At 36.5% G+C, this 16,615-nt stretch overlaps 1 protein-coding gene across 1 annotated transcript in view; it reads right to left on the bottom strand.

The window, feature by feature from the left end:
• Window positions 1-16,615, bottom strand: part of LOC136034785 (acylamino-acid-releasing enzyme-like) — a gene marked incomplete at its 3' end in the record, with an annotated part of 58,016 nt that overhangs the window by 21,193 nt on the left and 20,208 nt on the right. The window contains 3 exon segments of the mRNA XM_065716195.1: window positions 2,008-2,162; window positions 5,156-5,435; window positions 13,995-14,131. Of these exon segments, the coding sequence (XP_065572267.1) occupies window positions 2,008-2,162; window positions 5,156-5,435; window positions 13,995-14,131 (572 nt within the window).

Below are 16,615 nucleotides of genomic sequence, written 5' to 3'. Positions count from 1 at the left end.
ACTTTATTTTTGTTCATTCTTGGCTTAATGGAGCTCTTTACTTTTCTTTGAAAAACTTGTTTGGCAGAAATCTTTCTTTTAATTAACTAAATAGAAAAGAACAGTTTTTTTCATTTGAAAGTAAGGAGCAACATTAACACTTAAAGCGTACAACATGTTGGAGGGGGGTTGTCCCCTCCTCAACACTTCACTCTTCACGCTAGAACATTTTAGTACTTTTAAAAAAGGTTTTTATTGTTCTAATTAAACGGCCCCTTTGGTTCAGGGACCGTTCTTAAAAAATTGGAATAAAATTCAAATCAAGTTTTAATGCTGCTCCTTACTTTCAGTTGAATTTTTATATAATTTTTAATTGTTGGAGACTAGCAGCCCTTAAGATTATTTGGTCACTTAAAAAGGGCATTAGAAATTTTAATTTCCACTAAAGTGAGGCCTCTCCTGATATTCTGAGGCCACTAGGTCGATACGATCACCCCTGGGAAAAAAACAAACAAACAAACAAATAAACAGGCATCCGTGATGTTTCTTCTGACAAAAAATTACAAAATTCAACATTTTTGCAGATAAGAGCTTGAAACTTTCAAGATTTTTTTTTGAAACTCTCTGATACACTGAATCTTATGGTGTGATTTTCATCAGAACTCTTTGACTTTTAAGGGTTTTTCGCCCTCTTTTTCGAAGAAAGGCGTTTTTTTAGGCTCGTAGTCTTTGATCGGTAACACTAAACTTAATGAAACTTATATATTTGGAATAGGCGTAATTAGCCAATTCTTCTTATATATCTATCGGTATCCAAAAATCCGTTTTTTAGAGTTTTGGTTACTATTAAGCCGCCTCGCTCCTTGCTTACCCTTCGTTACGACGAGTAGTTAGATATTTTCTTTTTTCTGAATTGGCGTTATTTTACAGTAAGAGCCAATGGTATTAGAACAAAAATTGAGGGTATCTATTGGTATCAAAAATCCGTCTTAAAGAATTTCATTTAGTATTGAGCCACGTCGCTCCTTACTTACAGTTCGTTACGACAAACTGTTTGATATTTCCTTTTTTTCTGAATTGACATTATTTTACAGTAAGAGCCAATGTTATTAGAAAAAATTGAGACTATTGAGAAGGAGCCATGTTAAGAAAATAATTCTTACTTTATAATTCGTAAAAAAAAGAAAGAAAAAAGTCTTTAACACATTTTGAAGGCACTTCTTCTAAACCTTACCCCTCCCCCTCCTTTGTGTGGAAATATATAGCAAACATTATATATTTCTTGAATGTTTTCGTTTTCTTGATTTTGTCATCATTGATTCAATTTATGGGTACACCTGAAAAAAGTACGAAACATGGCAAAATGCATGGGGCATTAGGGGGGCTGAGGGTAAAGTATATTGGAAGTTAAGGCTTGTTCCCAAAAATTTACTTAGTAGGTTTATCCTTGACCAATTTTCAAGTCTGTATGTTATGGTGCCAACTTCACGAAATTAACCAGGTCGTGTTTTAAAAGCAGTTTATGCAATCAAACATTTAATGAAAAATATATCAAATAACAGCCTAAGGTACATAGGAAATGAGGAAATTCGAGAACAAAAAGTTAAGTAGCATAATCTATAAACAAATAATTTTATTTATTACTTCTAGATGGATTAGTTTTCTTACAGAGCCTCCAAAAATCGTGTGCACCATTTTGTATCTCATGTTTTCGCGGCATTATTTTAAAAACAATCAAATATTTTTTTTAAACACGTTTTTTCAACTAAAAGTAATAAGCGAATTAAAATTTCACCTCTCCTAAACACTCCGCTCTTTACGCTAAAGTTGTTTTATTACTTTAAAAAGCAGAGTCGTGACAAGCGGTCAAACTTTAGCGTAAAGAGCGAGGTATTGAGGAAGGGCCTGTCCCTTTCAAATACAGAATAGCTTCTGTTAGATTTATGTTTTAATATCGCTCCTTACTTTCAATTGAGAAAACTTGTTTCCTTTATTTAATTATGCAGGAAACGAGTAAGCAGTACTAACCGCTGACAATTGAAAATCAATATTCCAATCAATCATCATTAGTCGCTGTGTTGGATGATGCGGTCCACCAGATTTCGTTTCCAGCCACACAAGTTTTTTTCCATCCGGACTTATACGAGGACTAAATACTGCACAGCCATCTTCACTTAATTTGGCTACAAGGAAAAACAAGATGACGGTTTAAAACTGAACATGTTAAGAAGACAAATAACTAATACTGAAGTCAGGTCATAATATTGCTGGCTAATTAAGCTTAAATCCGAACAATAGCATAAAATGAGGTAGGATGTGGATCCAAAGACCCAGCAATGTGTGGTAGTTGAAGAGTCACAGCATTACACCAACAAGTTTGTTAGATATGCGGGGCAATTTATGTAAAATAAGTTATTGTCTGATTTTTATTGTACTGACCAGAACTCCGGGTTCATATAAAGGCAAACTACATCTGATATCGACTACCAATGACGCGTTATAATATTTTACAAAAGATATTTAGGGCAAGAAGAAGCTTCAGAGCCAGGTAGAAACAAAGGGGGGGGGGGGTAGCCGAGCGTTATTAGCACGCCTTATTCCCACAATATCAAGGATTGATGTCTGGCGGTTTATGTTGTACGTAATTGGGCAACTCTACTGTTCGTTGATAGGTTGATAAGTGAAATTTGCATCAAAATAAAGTTTGGATTAGGGTCATAGCCCTACTCAGGGACGGAGCTAGGGAGTTTGGCCCCCTCCCGAAATTTCTTTCCGACTCTTAAAAACGTTCAAAAATACATATAAAAAAATTATGTGTCTGTTTTTTAAAGTTCTTTTAGGTGAGCCCCCCCCCCGCCAAACAATATCCTGGATATGGTTTTGACGAGTGTATATTTATTTTTAATGTGTACTGGACTGCCCCTTTGGACAGCCATGAGTCATACTCTTGGACAGTCGGGGGCAATACGATTGCCCCCGATTTTCTTACATTCATTGTATAACTTAGGGATTTTGTGCCTTGTGATTACACCCCTTTCCCTAAACAATATAAGTCTGCGAATTAGGACGGTATTTTTTTTATATCGAAGCTTTTGAATAAGAGCTCAAATTTAAATCCTGGGGAGTACTTTGATCTCACTTTCGTAATAAACCACCTCAACTAGAAAAGATAAATAAACCATAAGCCTTGATAAAAGAATGTTTACAGTGTGAAAGCTTACTACTTGATTCTATGCTCTTTGACTATTTTTTTTTTTATATTAGTCTTTTTACTGCTCTACCTTTCCTCTCTTTTCCTCACAGCTCTGAAGGGTATTTAGGTTTTTTCTACAGACAAACAATGTTTTAAATTCCCAATCTGTATACCGCTATTTCAATTATTAATCAAGTTTTCATAATCGAAATAGCAGTCTTAACTTGAAAGGCATACTCTTTACCTGACCCAATCCAGCATTGTATATATCTGCTCCAGTAGCCTCCAAAGAACAAAATTTTAGAGGAAATAAGGAAAACAAATTTTTGCACCTGCGCCAAGGTTTTATACTTTTAAATGATTTTGATGAGTAAAAGATGCTGTTTCAATTTGCATAAAATTGCGTTAATCTTTATAAATCACAATATAATATTAAAACTATAACACACTTAAATATCACAATTATAGCAAAATTACAATATAAAATATACATTTTTATATGGCATGTCACCGTTTTCGATTTTTCGTGTGCGAAACAGGCATATTTAGCCTACTTTCACTCTGATTAGGAAACCATAAAAAAAAGGTATTTGAAATATCTTGATCAAGGCCTTTAATCTTATAATATGAAAAAAACTTCGTTTTCTTAAAGAGTTAAAGAGGCTGCGTCCCAAAGTCGAACCTTAAAACGTACAGGAATTAGAAGAGGCAGTTGGGGGGCTGCCGCCCCCCAAACCCCCAGCTTTTAAAGACTCTTTTGTACAGGTTTTTTGTTTTTTTGCTAACCCCCAGCTCTTGGCTTCGGAAAGGCCCTCTTTTAATTAACAAAAAATTGAAATGAATGAATAATGGAATAACTTCGAAAAATGTTAAACACAAGAGGACAGGAGAACCATTGCGCCGAAACTAGTAATTAGTAACAATGAAGTCCCCCCCCCCAAAAAAAAAAAACCTGTACAAAAGAGTCTTTAAAAGCTGGGGGTTTGGGGGGCGGCAGCCCCCCAACTGCCTCTTCTAATTCCTGTACGTTTTAAGGTTCGACTTTGGGACGCAGCCTCTTTAACTCTTTAAGAAAACGAAGTTTTTTTCATATTATTAGGACTATAAGAAGACTATTAGGAGAGGCAAACCCCCCGCTTTTAAAGACTCTTTTGTACAGGTTTAATTTTTTTTCATATTAATTCTGTACGTTTTTCTACAATCCATGGTGGATGTAATTTAATAATTCCTGTACTCCTCGTACAGGAATTAGGAGAGGAACCCCCCCCGCTTTTAAATCATTGTATAAAATAGAAAAAAAATAGATAGAATGACCGAAATGTTTCTTTTGCTCATAAGAAGCTAATATTCTGTTATCTCTCAAATGATAAGCTGTCCAGGTGTTATCAAAATTTTTTTGATGTTGTGAAAAAAAACCGCCCGTAAGGGACTTGAACCCTTGAACCGAGGATTAAAAGTCTCACGCTCTACCAACTGAGCTAATAACTTGCATGTGTGTAAATATAACTTCTCAATAGCTTTTAAAAATTTCAAATTAACATGGGCTCTTATGGAGAGAAATCCGTTAATTTAAATAGCTAATGGGTGGTTTCTGGAAAACAGGGAAGGAGTTATCGGATCAAGCTGAAATTTCGCGGATAAGCTCCTGGGCCCTAGGGGACCTTAACTTGTGAATTTCAGCCCGATCGGACAACGTTAAAGGGGGGCTTGGGTTGACAGGTCGAAACTTTCGGCCAGATTTTCCCCATGAAGAAAAAGTTGGAGGGGGATGAAATTTTGCAGGTTTCTTAGTTGGAGCTCGGGCTACGAAATGCATCCCTCCCCATCCGTCTGCGACCACTGGAACCGAAGATCGCTTAACATTGTCGTGTGTCGCCTCTTTATAGAGGCACGAGTGTGCCTCCTTGATCAGAACAAGCACCAAGCGTCGAACTTGTAGATCTAAAGAATTATTAGTAAATTAAACATGAATATTCTACTCACTAAATTTCCCATCCAAAGAAGCATGAAAAATATATCCTTGTCGATTTGGGCAGTAAATTAACCCAAGTCTTTTTGGCAAATTTAACCAAGAAACACCAATGATTCCACTGCCATCTGGTGACCAACTGGGCTGACCAAACGCCATATTTTCTGGCAGAGTTAGGGGTGTGATACTCGGTTTATTAAACACTGATTTTTTTAGATCCAGGATGAAAACCAATGGGGTTGAAACTCCAGTAAGTTGTTCACCCCAAGTCTCTGTATACTCAAAGGTTGAATCCTGGAAAACAAAAATGAATTCAAAGGTTTTGACTGTATAGAAGTAGCACAGAAAAATGTTTAAAAAGTAAAGAAAAAACTCTAGATATCTATCGATGTTGAAAAGTATATTGGTAGCCACTTAAATATATATAAAAAAAAAATACGATAAGACGCGCAAATGTGGCCCATGAACCATGAGCCATGAACCATATAGCCCATTGTAAGGTGGCGATTTTTCTTTTCAGGATTTTTCGATTCAATTTTTCATTTTTCCTTTCAACCAAAAAGGAGTTCGTTTAACCAGGATAACAATAGAAAGTCTTAGCAAGGCGTTCTTACAGCCTCCTTCACTTAAATTCTTAGTATAATTTTTTGAATATTATTAGAAGGAGAAGAGGGCAAACAAAAAATATACTGAGAATCACTATAATTCATCAAGAGATTTCTGGTGTCAATCAGTTTTCTTAAAGAAATTTTCCACAGATTCAATGTACAGTCCAATTTGCTTAACATGTCATATCCTGTGAAAACTTTAAATTTCAGATTTGGGATTACTGTCGATTTGTTCAATCAGAAACGCCGAACACCGCATCAATCTTCCTTATTAATGGTAAGCATTATTAATGGCCTATTAATGGTAAGACATTTCCACTAAACATTTCGCGATTCAAATTGAAGGTGTGAGGCGCCTAGGGATTGAGCTATTCAAAAGGAGTACAAAAGGAGTAAAAGAAGGGAATTCATAAGTTTGTAATGGGCATCAGAGTTTGGACTTTAGCTTTTCCAAAACGCATTTTAAGATAGTGGTGCCTTTCAGACCATTTCTGAAGCCTCAGTGCCAGTAGCCTGTTTTCATAGGATGTGTAATTAGCCCCAAGCATTAATTGGCATGTTCGCTTCTGAATATTTTCAAGCTTTTCGTATTGAATAGCAGTTAGACCGGGATGCCAAACAGGACAAGCATATTCAATTTGTGATCAGACATAGAAGTGGCACAGACTGCGCAGAATGGAAATTTGGATGTTAAAGCAAGTGAGGCACGAAGACGATTTTAGACAGAGGGAAGCTTTTTGATGATAAACAGTATATGTGAATGCCATTTCATGTTACTTTTAAAATTACTCAGAGAATTTTTATTTCTTCTTTTGTTGCTGCAAGTCCAATGTTAACTTTGAACGGAATCGTGGTTTTAAAGAAGCTGGCCCATAGAATATGGTTCTTTTTTCCACTAACCGAAAGCATTACATCTTCAGGATCATGTTTTAACAGGGAAAATATTGAGGAAATAGTGATCTCCTTTGCTAAACTCGCTGGGGTGTTGAATGATATGCTAGACAGGTCATTAGCAAAGCTACAGGGACTTTGTATTTTCGCTAATATAGGGACGGAAACAATCAATAAGATTAGATGTCCTAGTTTTGTACCTTGAGGAGTTATGCAACATATTTATTGGAATTCGGATAAACCATTTTGGGTAAGGAAAACAAATTGGTTTCGATTTTGCAGGGTATTTCCAGCCATTCTCATAAGAAATTGCCAAGCACCAATTTCTTTTGCTCGTTAAGTGGCTATTTGGTGTTAGATGCTGTCACTATATATGCCTTCACTATATCACTGAGTAGGATTTCTGGCGTATGTCTCTTCTTTCTTGAGATGTTTCATCAGATCGTCCAGATGACATACAAAACAGTTGGTAGAATTATAACCAGGCCTTAAACCCAATTGCCAAGGGTCTAAATTAGCTTGAATATCTTAACAGATAATCGAAAATAAAGCCTTCGAACACTTCGAAGAGGCGTTGGATTTTTTGATCCGGGTGCAAATCTTTACGAATGGGAGTTATATAAGTTGTCTTGAAGCAGTCTGGAATGAACCATCTATTAACCATTGATTGAAAAAGGCAGTCAGAATAGGACCAAGCTCCTAAGAGCAATCAGCTATCAACTCAATAGGAGCTTCTAACGGGTAAATACTCTTCCTGGCATTGAGGCGTTTCAGCTTCTCACATACTTCTCGGGGGAAAATGATCAGAATTTGTTCGATGGGTTCAATTTCAGGTAGCTCAACTAGAGATGGGTGCGTACGATGTATATCTGGAAAATATACATATCAGTCTTCATCTGACTATATCAGTCTTCATCTGACTTTCGTGTGGAGTGGTGCTGTTCGAATTTATTTTATTTACGCGCAGTGGCGTTGTTTGACATTTGTGTATCTAATCTATAATTTTGGTTTATAAATATGAACATGATGAATATTTTGGATATTGAACCTCCTCACAATAGGTAGAGAATTTCTGGCCCCGACAAGCCCTGAGCGATCCGATTTGTAACTCGTTAAGTGGCGTAAAAAGTGCATGCAACGTTAGAATGACTCTCGATGACGATGTTCTGGAAAGTGTTAAATTAGCTAATGTAAGTGTAAGTGACGAGAATAAGTCTCATGACCTTCAACCGACTGAAGATGAACTGCTAATTGTTTTCGAGAAAATAGTTCGACAAAAAGTTAGGCGCAAGTCCTTAACCAATAAAGAACGTAACATTGTATGCAGGTTTTTCGAGAGTGGTTTTTGTAGGAAAAAGAATCGTTGTCAGTATTTACACGTTTCTGGGCATTTTAAATCAGGATGTTGCAAAAATAGTACCTGTTCTTTTGATCATCTTAATTTATGTGCAGATTTATCATGTGTCGACAGTGCTTGTAATTTGGCCCATGCTTCAAGGCCTTTGATCCCACTTGAGTATTTAAATCAATCGAAAACAGAAAAGCTAACCTGGCCGTGGGCCAGGCTACGTCCCCTTCGGTCCCATGCCACCATCAAGTGCCCTTGGGCCTAAATTTTCCAAGTCGATCCCTGAATCGGTTTCCTGGTCAGCCCCGGTACACAAACTTCCCTACGCCTTTTTCGGCGGCTTCATTTCAGTCTAGTAGTCGACACAAATCAGGTGATCGTATTTTATTGAATGTACCAAAAATGAAATCACGATGGAAACTGGCGCTGGCACAAGAAGCACCAGTTTAAGCACTTCATCTCCAACCAGTAGCTCTCGACTTCTTTTCGAGAGTACTCCCTCCGTCTCTTTTCTCCAGATTTCCCCCAAACTATTAATCCTGACTTCCAACAGATTTACCTCCCTTGTTTCAAGCCCTCAATATGATATGGTGTGCAGGGATACTACTATTGCTAATGTTTGGAGTCGAAAGTCCCTGGTTCCCTGTCTGGTTACCCTACTACCAGGTAAATTGATCTTGAGCCTACCCATATTGCCCCATCCCCGCTAAATATGATAATCCCCAGCCACCCCTAGAAAGTGTCCATAGACCTCCTCACCCTTTTACTCCCTTTTCAAATCGTTTGCCAGATAAGACGGGTGTTTCTGGTACTCATAATAGTAAACATAAGAATAATAAATTACGTTACCCTTTCCCTATGTTGTTTTTCAGTAATGTAGAAAGTCTTAATTTTGAAATACTTATTGAGATTGAAATTACGACGAATAAGCTAGCATCAGATTTAATTTGTATGACAGATGTTCAGTCCCCAAACCTGGTTACTCTGAAGATGGCTTATTTTAATGAGCTTACTAAAATCCGCCCACATGATCATTACCTTGGTAAAAAGAGTGGAGGGTTAATGATTTTTTGCCGCGATAATTTGTCGCCAAGGGATGTAAATGTTCCAGGATAAATGAGCATAATGAAAGAATTTGGATTAAAGTTAAACTGAAAGTTCTACCACGCCCATTAACTAATATCATTGTTTTTTTTTTTTATTATTATTATTATTATTCACCCGGCCAAAAATCGGAGCAGCATAAAGATTTCTTGGAAAAACTCCGTGCATCGCATGATTACCTCCAATCTAAACACCCAAATGCTGGGATCCTACTTACCGGTGACGGAAATGAACCAAATGCAAGTCATCTTTGTCGGGAAGCTAATTTACAACAAATTGTTAATATCCCAACCACAAAAGGTGGTACTTCCCTTGACATTATTTGTACAGAAATGCATGAATTCTATCAAAAACTCAATCCACCCACCCACTTGGTGGAAGTTACCATTTTACGCTTTCGTTAAATCCGATACAAGATCATATCCACAATTATAAATTTCATGTATTTAAGTATCGACCAGACACTGATAGTGGTCGGCTCAAATTTGGAACATGGCTTTCAGAAGACCAATGGGAAGATGTATTCACTACCGAAAAATCGATTAAGAAAGCCGAACTTTTCCAAGAAAAACTTATCAATAATTATTTACTTCATTTTCCAGAAGTCAAAAAGAAAAGATGTTCTAATGATAAGCCGTATATGAATGATACAATAAAAAGTTTAATCCGACAAAAATTAAGACTGTTCCAACAAGGAAAATAGAAGAAACTAACCTACTAAGGAAATCTACAAAAAAGCGGATTCGGAAAGCTTCAGTACAATATTACCGTAATAAAGTAAGTAAACTCTATAAAGCACGACCGAAGCAGTGGTATGATACAGTCAAGAAAACCAGTGGTAAAACAGTCAAAAATGTTAACTTTAATCTTGATGTTCCCCCTGAAACTACAACTAATGCATTAAATAAACACCTTGTCGCTATTATATAGACCCTCTCTGCTCCCCTTATGTAATATTCCCTGGCCCCTAACACCAGACCAGGATATACCTGTAGTACAGCCTGTTGATGTTGAGGCGAAAATACGTAAACTAAAGAGAACTTCAATTTTGTTTAGTAAAAGTACTTCCTAATAAGTTATCAAAACATTTATCAAATATTTTTAATACAATAACTAGAAGTGGTTCATATCCTAAGTGCTGGAAAAAAGGATACGTTACACCCATACAGAAGAAAGGTTTTAGATTGGATTTTTATGGAGTCCGACCAATTACCTTAACACCAATATTCTCTAAACTGTATGAGAGCTTCGCAGCAGATTGGCTTAAAAAGACGATCCTTGTACTTAGGAGCGACATTAAACCTTGAAACGAAAAGAAATTACTCCGTATATGAAAGGGGGTGTTCCCTCCTCGAAGCCCCGTTCTTTGCGCTAAAGTTTGACTCTTTCTCTCAAATCCACTTTTTAAAACAGTAAAATACTTTAGCGTAAAGAGCTCCTTCAACGTAGCTCCCCCCCCCTAAACCCCCCAACCAAAAAAAAAATCATCCTGAAAACAACTGTACACTTCCAATTAACCATTACTGTATGTAAACACTGGTCAAAGCTTGTAACTTGCAGCCCCTCCCCGGGGACTGTGGAGGAGTACGTCGACCCCAAAGACAAAGTTAAGATGTTTTTGACTATGCTGAACAAAATGGCTATCTCAAAATTTTGATCCGGTGACTTTGGGAGAAAAAAGAACGTGGGAGGGGGCCTAGGTGCCCTCCAATTTTTTTGGTCATTTAAAAAGGGCACTAGAGCTTAATTTCCGTTAGAATGGGCCCTCTCGCAACATTCTAGGACTACTGGGTCGATACGATCACCACTGGAAAAAAAACAAAAAAAAAACAAACAAACAAATAAACACGCACCAGTAATCAGTCTTCTGGCAAAAAATACAAAGTTCCACTTTTTTGTAGATAGGAGCTTGAAACTTCTACAGTGGGATTCTCTGATACTGAATTTAATCGTGCGATTCTCGTTAAGATTCTATGACTTTTAGGAGGTGTTTCCCCCTATTTTCCAAAATAAGGCAAATTTTTCTGGCTCATATCTTCTGATGGGTAAGACTAAATTTGACGAAACTTATATATTTAAAATCAGCATAAAAATCCGATTCTTTTGATGTATCTATTAGTATCAAAATTCCATTTTCCAGACATTCGTTTACTATTGAACCGGGTCACTCCTTACTACAGTTAGTTACCACAAACTGTTTGATTGATGAGCAACAATTCGGAAACATGAAAAGTTTATCAACGAAACATTAACTGGTCAGTCTCCTCGATACTGTATATTAATTACTTGACGAGCCAGATACCTGGCTCAACCACCTTTTAATTGGCCTCTAAAAGGCTTTTGATCTAGTTAGTCATAAGGCTTTAGTTGAAAAATTGCTGAATTAATTTAATGTATCCCAGTTTCTAGTCAATATTATTGCATCTTTTCTGCCAAATAGGAGCCAAGTTTTTAAGTGCAAAAATGTTTATTCTGAATCACTCTCTGTTTTTTGCTGAGTTTCGCAGGGTATATTTTTAGGTCCTTTACTATTTTTGGTAATGATTAACAATCTTGCTAATGAATCAGCCGATCGATGGAAGTTTGTGGATGACATGTCATGGCTCGAAAAACAGAAGAAATATTAAGGGCAGTACAATGGAAATTATCGAAGACGTTGCAAGCGAAGTAGCCTTCGCTTTTACCTAATTGCCATAAATCTCATATTATGACCTTTAGTTTTCATAAATCAAAGCCATATTTATAACCCAATACCTAATGAAATGATTACAACAAAAACTAAACTCATAGAGGTCAAATGACCTTTGAGGCGACCACCAAGATGGATTACGCCAGAAACACTCGACTGCCAAGTTGCCCATAATCAGGAGTGGATTGAACTTCTAGCAAAACAATACATCAGGCTATTGTCATTCAACATCAATAAAGCTTTCGACGGTGTCTGGCATCGTGGGCTACTAAAGAACGACGTAGGGCGTCCGCAGAAGTCTGTCAACAGTGATCAAGAGATTTCTTTCTGATCATTCACTGCGAGTTGTTCTTCACGGGTTCACTTCACGCGAACATCCTGCCTAATAAAGACAGGTTTAACCCAGGGTAGTGTCTTGGGACCCATACTGCAAAAGGTTACGGAAATGTTGTCAATCATAGAATTTATCAGTTTTATAATTTAGAGTCAAATGACCTTTGAGGCGACCACCAAGATGGATTCAGCCAGAAACATTCAACACTCGACTGCCAAGTGGCCCATAATCAGGAGTGGATTGAACTTCTAGCAAAACAATACACCAGGCTATTGTCATTCAACATCCATAAGGCTTTCGACGGTGTCTGGCATCGTGGGCTACTAAAGAACGACGTAGGACGTCCACAGAAGTCTGTCAACAGTGATCAAGAGATTTCTTTCTGATCATTCACTGAGAGTTGTTCTTCACGGGTTAGCTTCACGCGAACGTCCTGCCTAATAAAGACAGGTTTAACCCAGGGTAGTGTCTTGGGACCCATACTTTCCATTCTTTAAATTCATGACATGGGAGACAACTTTGCAGACCCCCTTCATCACTTTGGCAACAACACCACAACACATGTGACCATCCTAAAACACGAAGATCCAACCCAAGCTTCTCAGCCCTGCAGATGGATCTTTTGGAAAAAAAAAAAAAATATCTGATACAAGGATGGCCAACTAAAATGCATCGAAATCAAAAGAGCTGAAGATCTCCCCATTAGAAGTGTCACGCTTATATCCCAATTTCTTTTTCACGAATGAAGCTATAAAAAGAATCAACGAGCTTCGTTATCTCGGTATCCACTCCTTCACAGATCTATCTTGAAAGGCCTATATAAATCTGGTGTAAACCTCCTGTACAACATAACTGGGGATGACTCTTCGCTGCAAAGATCTTCTACCACCTTACACGATCATCCCACTTTATAAGTCTTGTGTCAAACCCATCACCGAGCATGAATACCCACCGTATGCTGGTGCTTCGAGATAGCAAATTGCGTTAAAGATACCAAATTGCGTTAATAGGGCAGGTTCAGTCGTTCCCTACAACTCTCTCTCCAGTATCTCAGTAAAAAACTGGATACAACTTCGATGGCTGTTTTCTACAAGTAAACAAATTCACCTTCTTCTTTAGGGATTTCTCGTAGTAGCCACCCCCTGTCAAACCAACTAATTAGAAACAAATGCACTCAACTCGGACAAACTATCTTATGGTTGAGACACCAAGAATTGTTTACTGGATCTAAAGACTACAACTATAGAATGTCAGATGTCAGTTCCTCTCGTGTTTCTTTTTTTCATAGCGTTCACGTCTTCTCATTCTTTTATGCATGCATCACTTGTCTAAGCAAGTTTTTTCTAATTTTTTCCCTTTATTCCTTAATAATAAAGAACAAAGCCAAATATATTATAAATTATGTAATAAAAATTATTATAAAAATTAGCCAAAACACTCGGGCATTTATTATTATTGATAAATAGAAGTTTTTTTTTCAACGTTAATTTATATTATGTATCTTTAGAGACGGTGATTGAAATGAACTACGTTAACTAAGCGTTTACAAAATTCATATATTACTTTTCCTCCTAGCCATAAAAAAACTAAACTTTTACTATTCAAAACTAAGATGCAAATTTGTAGTTTGAAAGTTTGACAAATTCTTCTTCAACCAATTTTTAATCAACTGTATGTTAATAGAGCTGAACTATATCACACACAGGATACTATTTCCGAGAAGGAAGCTAAATTCCAGTGTCTGGGAGAAGTTGGGTCGGAAAACGCAGAAAAAGCAATTAATATGACAAATATAGGATATTATTGATGAAAACAGAATAATATTTAGGTTTTTCAGGAAGAAAATCCCAAAGGGAGAAGAAAAACAAAATTAGCTTACAGTCCTAGCATCTGAAGTGCAGCCGTTTTCTGTCTCTCTGCCAAAATCAGTGAAAGGAACTATCTTCTCTGGCTTTTTTTCAGCTGTATATACAAGTTTAGTCTCATCAGGACTAAAATGGAATCCACTGAACATTCCTCAAATAAGAAATTACTTTGAATATATATATATATATATATATATATATATATATATATATATATATATATATATATATATATATATATATATATATATATATATATACCATGAAAAGAGAAATCACCAATGCAACAGCACAAACACATAAAAAAAAAAAAAAGAGACAGAAGGAGAAAAGGAAGACTGTTTTCCTAAATTAGTGATTAATATAGAACAGCACTTGAATGAGGCCTTAACCCTACTCATCCATACAATCACATAGGTCAAACAGCATAGCCAAACACAATCAACCATAAAGAATAATCCATGGACAGGCAGTCATGGACTTTTCTGCGTCCATGAGTCCATATATATATATATATATATATATATATATATATATATATATATATATATATATATATATATATATATATATATATATATCACAATTCAAATACAACACACTGGTCCTCGCGAACACTCCATTGCCTACAACAAAGGAGGGAGAATATACACATAAAATTTAAAGGCTAACTCATAAATAGTAAATAATATATTACAACAAAACTAAATAGAGGCTGAGGGATGGATGAGGAGAGAGCAAAAGAGAGAGAGAGAGAGAGAGATCAAATTGTCATTCTTAGATTAACAATCGAGAAAAGTCTGAGTCTTTAAATACCTTTAGTACTTTTACAGATTGTGATGAAGCATTTGATTCAGCAGATAGAAGAGCTTTAGCAAAAGTCTTATCCTTGTATGGTATACCAGACAACTACATTAAAGTGATAAGTGCTATGTATGAAAATATCATTGCTGCGGTTAAGATAGGAAATATGGTTAGTAGCTGGTTTCATATTAAATCAGGAGTTTATCAGGCTTACGCTCTATCTCCATTTATATGACTCATTTTGATGGACTTTGTCTTAAGGTAGACAGCAAAGGCAATGGGAGAACACGGGATCCAATGGGGAAGTAAAACACTCCTCAAATCCAATTATGCTGATGATTTACGCTTCCTAGATGAAGGTGTTATCAAAATGAATGAACTCTTAGAGGTTCTGCGAGTTCAGGGCGCGAGAATAGGTTTGAAAACTAATTTAAAGAAGACTTTTTTGCTAAGGCTAGAAATAAGGAAAGATGAAAAGGTTGTGTTAGGTAACGAGAAAATCGATCAGTCGGACAATTTCACTTATCTAGGTAGTATTATTATTCACAGTTCAAACAAGTTTGAAAGGATATGAAGAGAAGTCTGCAAACCAAGATTAGAATATTAGAAGCTACAGAGATGACAGTGGCGAACAAGTTTGGTTCCGAAGCATGAGCACTAAAAAAAAAAAAAAAAGGAAAAAAAAAAACGATGGAAAATTTTCTAGATGTTTTCAAGAGAAATCACCTACAGATTGTTTTGGGTACCAAACTGACTGACCCTATCTTAAACATTAGGCGGTGCGAAAAGTGTGGTTCAATTCCACTTTCTAGGGCTATAACGGGAGAAAGGTTGAGATTGCTAGGGCACACTAGCTGATGAAGGATGACAGATTGCCAAAGATTGTTCTTTTCGGACAAACATATAGGGTCAAACAAAAAGCAGGTCGTCCTCGGCTGGGATGGGAGGATGTCATAAAGAAAGATTTAAGGGAAACAAGAACTTCCAGGGAGAGAATAAAGAGGGAGGCGTAGAGTAGACTAGGAAGGAGGAGGAGCATACGCAGCTGTATTGGCCTCCGGTGGCTTGGTGTTGCAGTGACCTGTTAGTAGTAGTAGCACTAAGAAAAAACTAGACCGGCAACCAATGGCAGAAAGTCATATCAGAAACTGATTTTTCTTTTTATAATTTTTTAAAGATGCCTAACTAGAAACAGTTTAGTTGCAGAACGATTTGTTTCCTTGATAAGATTTATAGCTTTATTGTAAGTGTTAAAGAAAAGAAGGAGACGTAGACATCCAAATAACATACCAATAAGAAACATGCGACTTAATCAAATTTCAAATCATCTGGTCAGAACTGAAAATCGTCTATATTTTTGTCGTCTTTGTCATCCTACATTTTCCCGTGCTCATAATCGTTGTTTAGTTTCTTTCGTTCTCTTGTTCTTTTGTTGATGATACCACCCTTGTTACTTCCGGGAGAACGGAGACAAAGGTTCGTACAAAACTAGTGGACATCTTCGAAGGAATTTTACTTTGGTTTCATGTAAATTTTCTTGCCCTAATTGTTTCTAAATCTAGTGCTTTTTTCTCGTGTATCTCAGGTTTGTCCTCAACTATCTGAAGTACATCTGTCTAAATGCTCTATTAGTATATGTCTGATCCTATTAGTGGCTCATGTCCGTTTCCTAAGCATCCTTCTTGAAAAAAAAAATGTCTTTTAATCACCATGTTGATTTGATTAAAATGTAGAGAGCCTTGGTATTTTAATACAGATACTTCTGTGGTGCTCAATTACAGTAGCATTAATTGTATATATAGACATTGATTTTATTTTTTTATTTATTCGT

This window comes from Artemia franciscana, chromosome 13 (genome assembly GCF_032884065.1).
Source record: "Artemia franciscana chromosome 13, ASM3288406v1, whole genome shotgun sequence".
Lineage (NCBI taxonomy): Eukaryota > Metazoa > Arthropoda > Branchiopoda > Anostraca > Artemiidae > Artemia > Artemia franciscana.
This window is presented reverse-complemented; position numbering and strand designations above follow the sequence as displayed.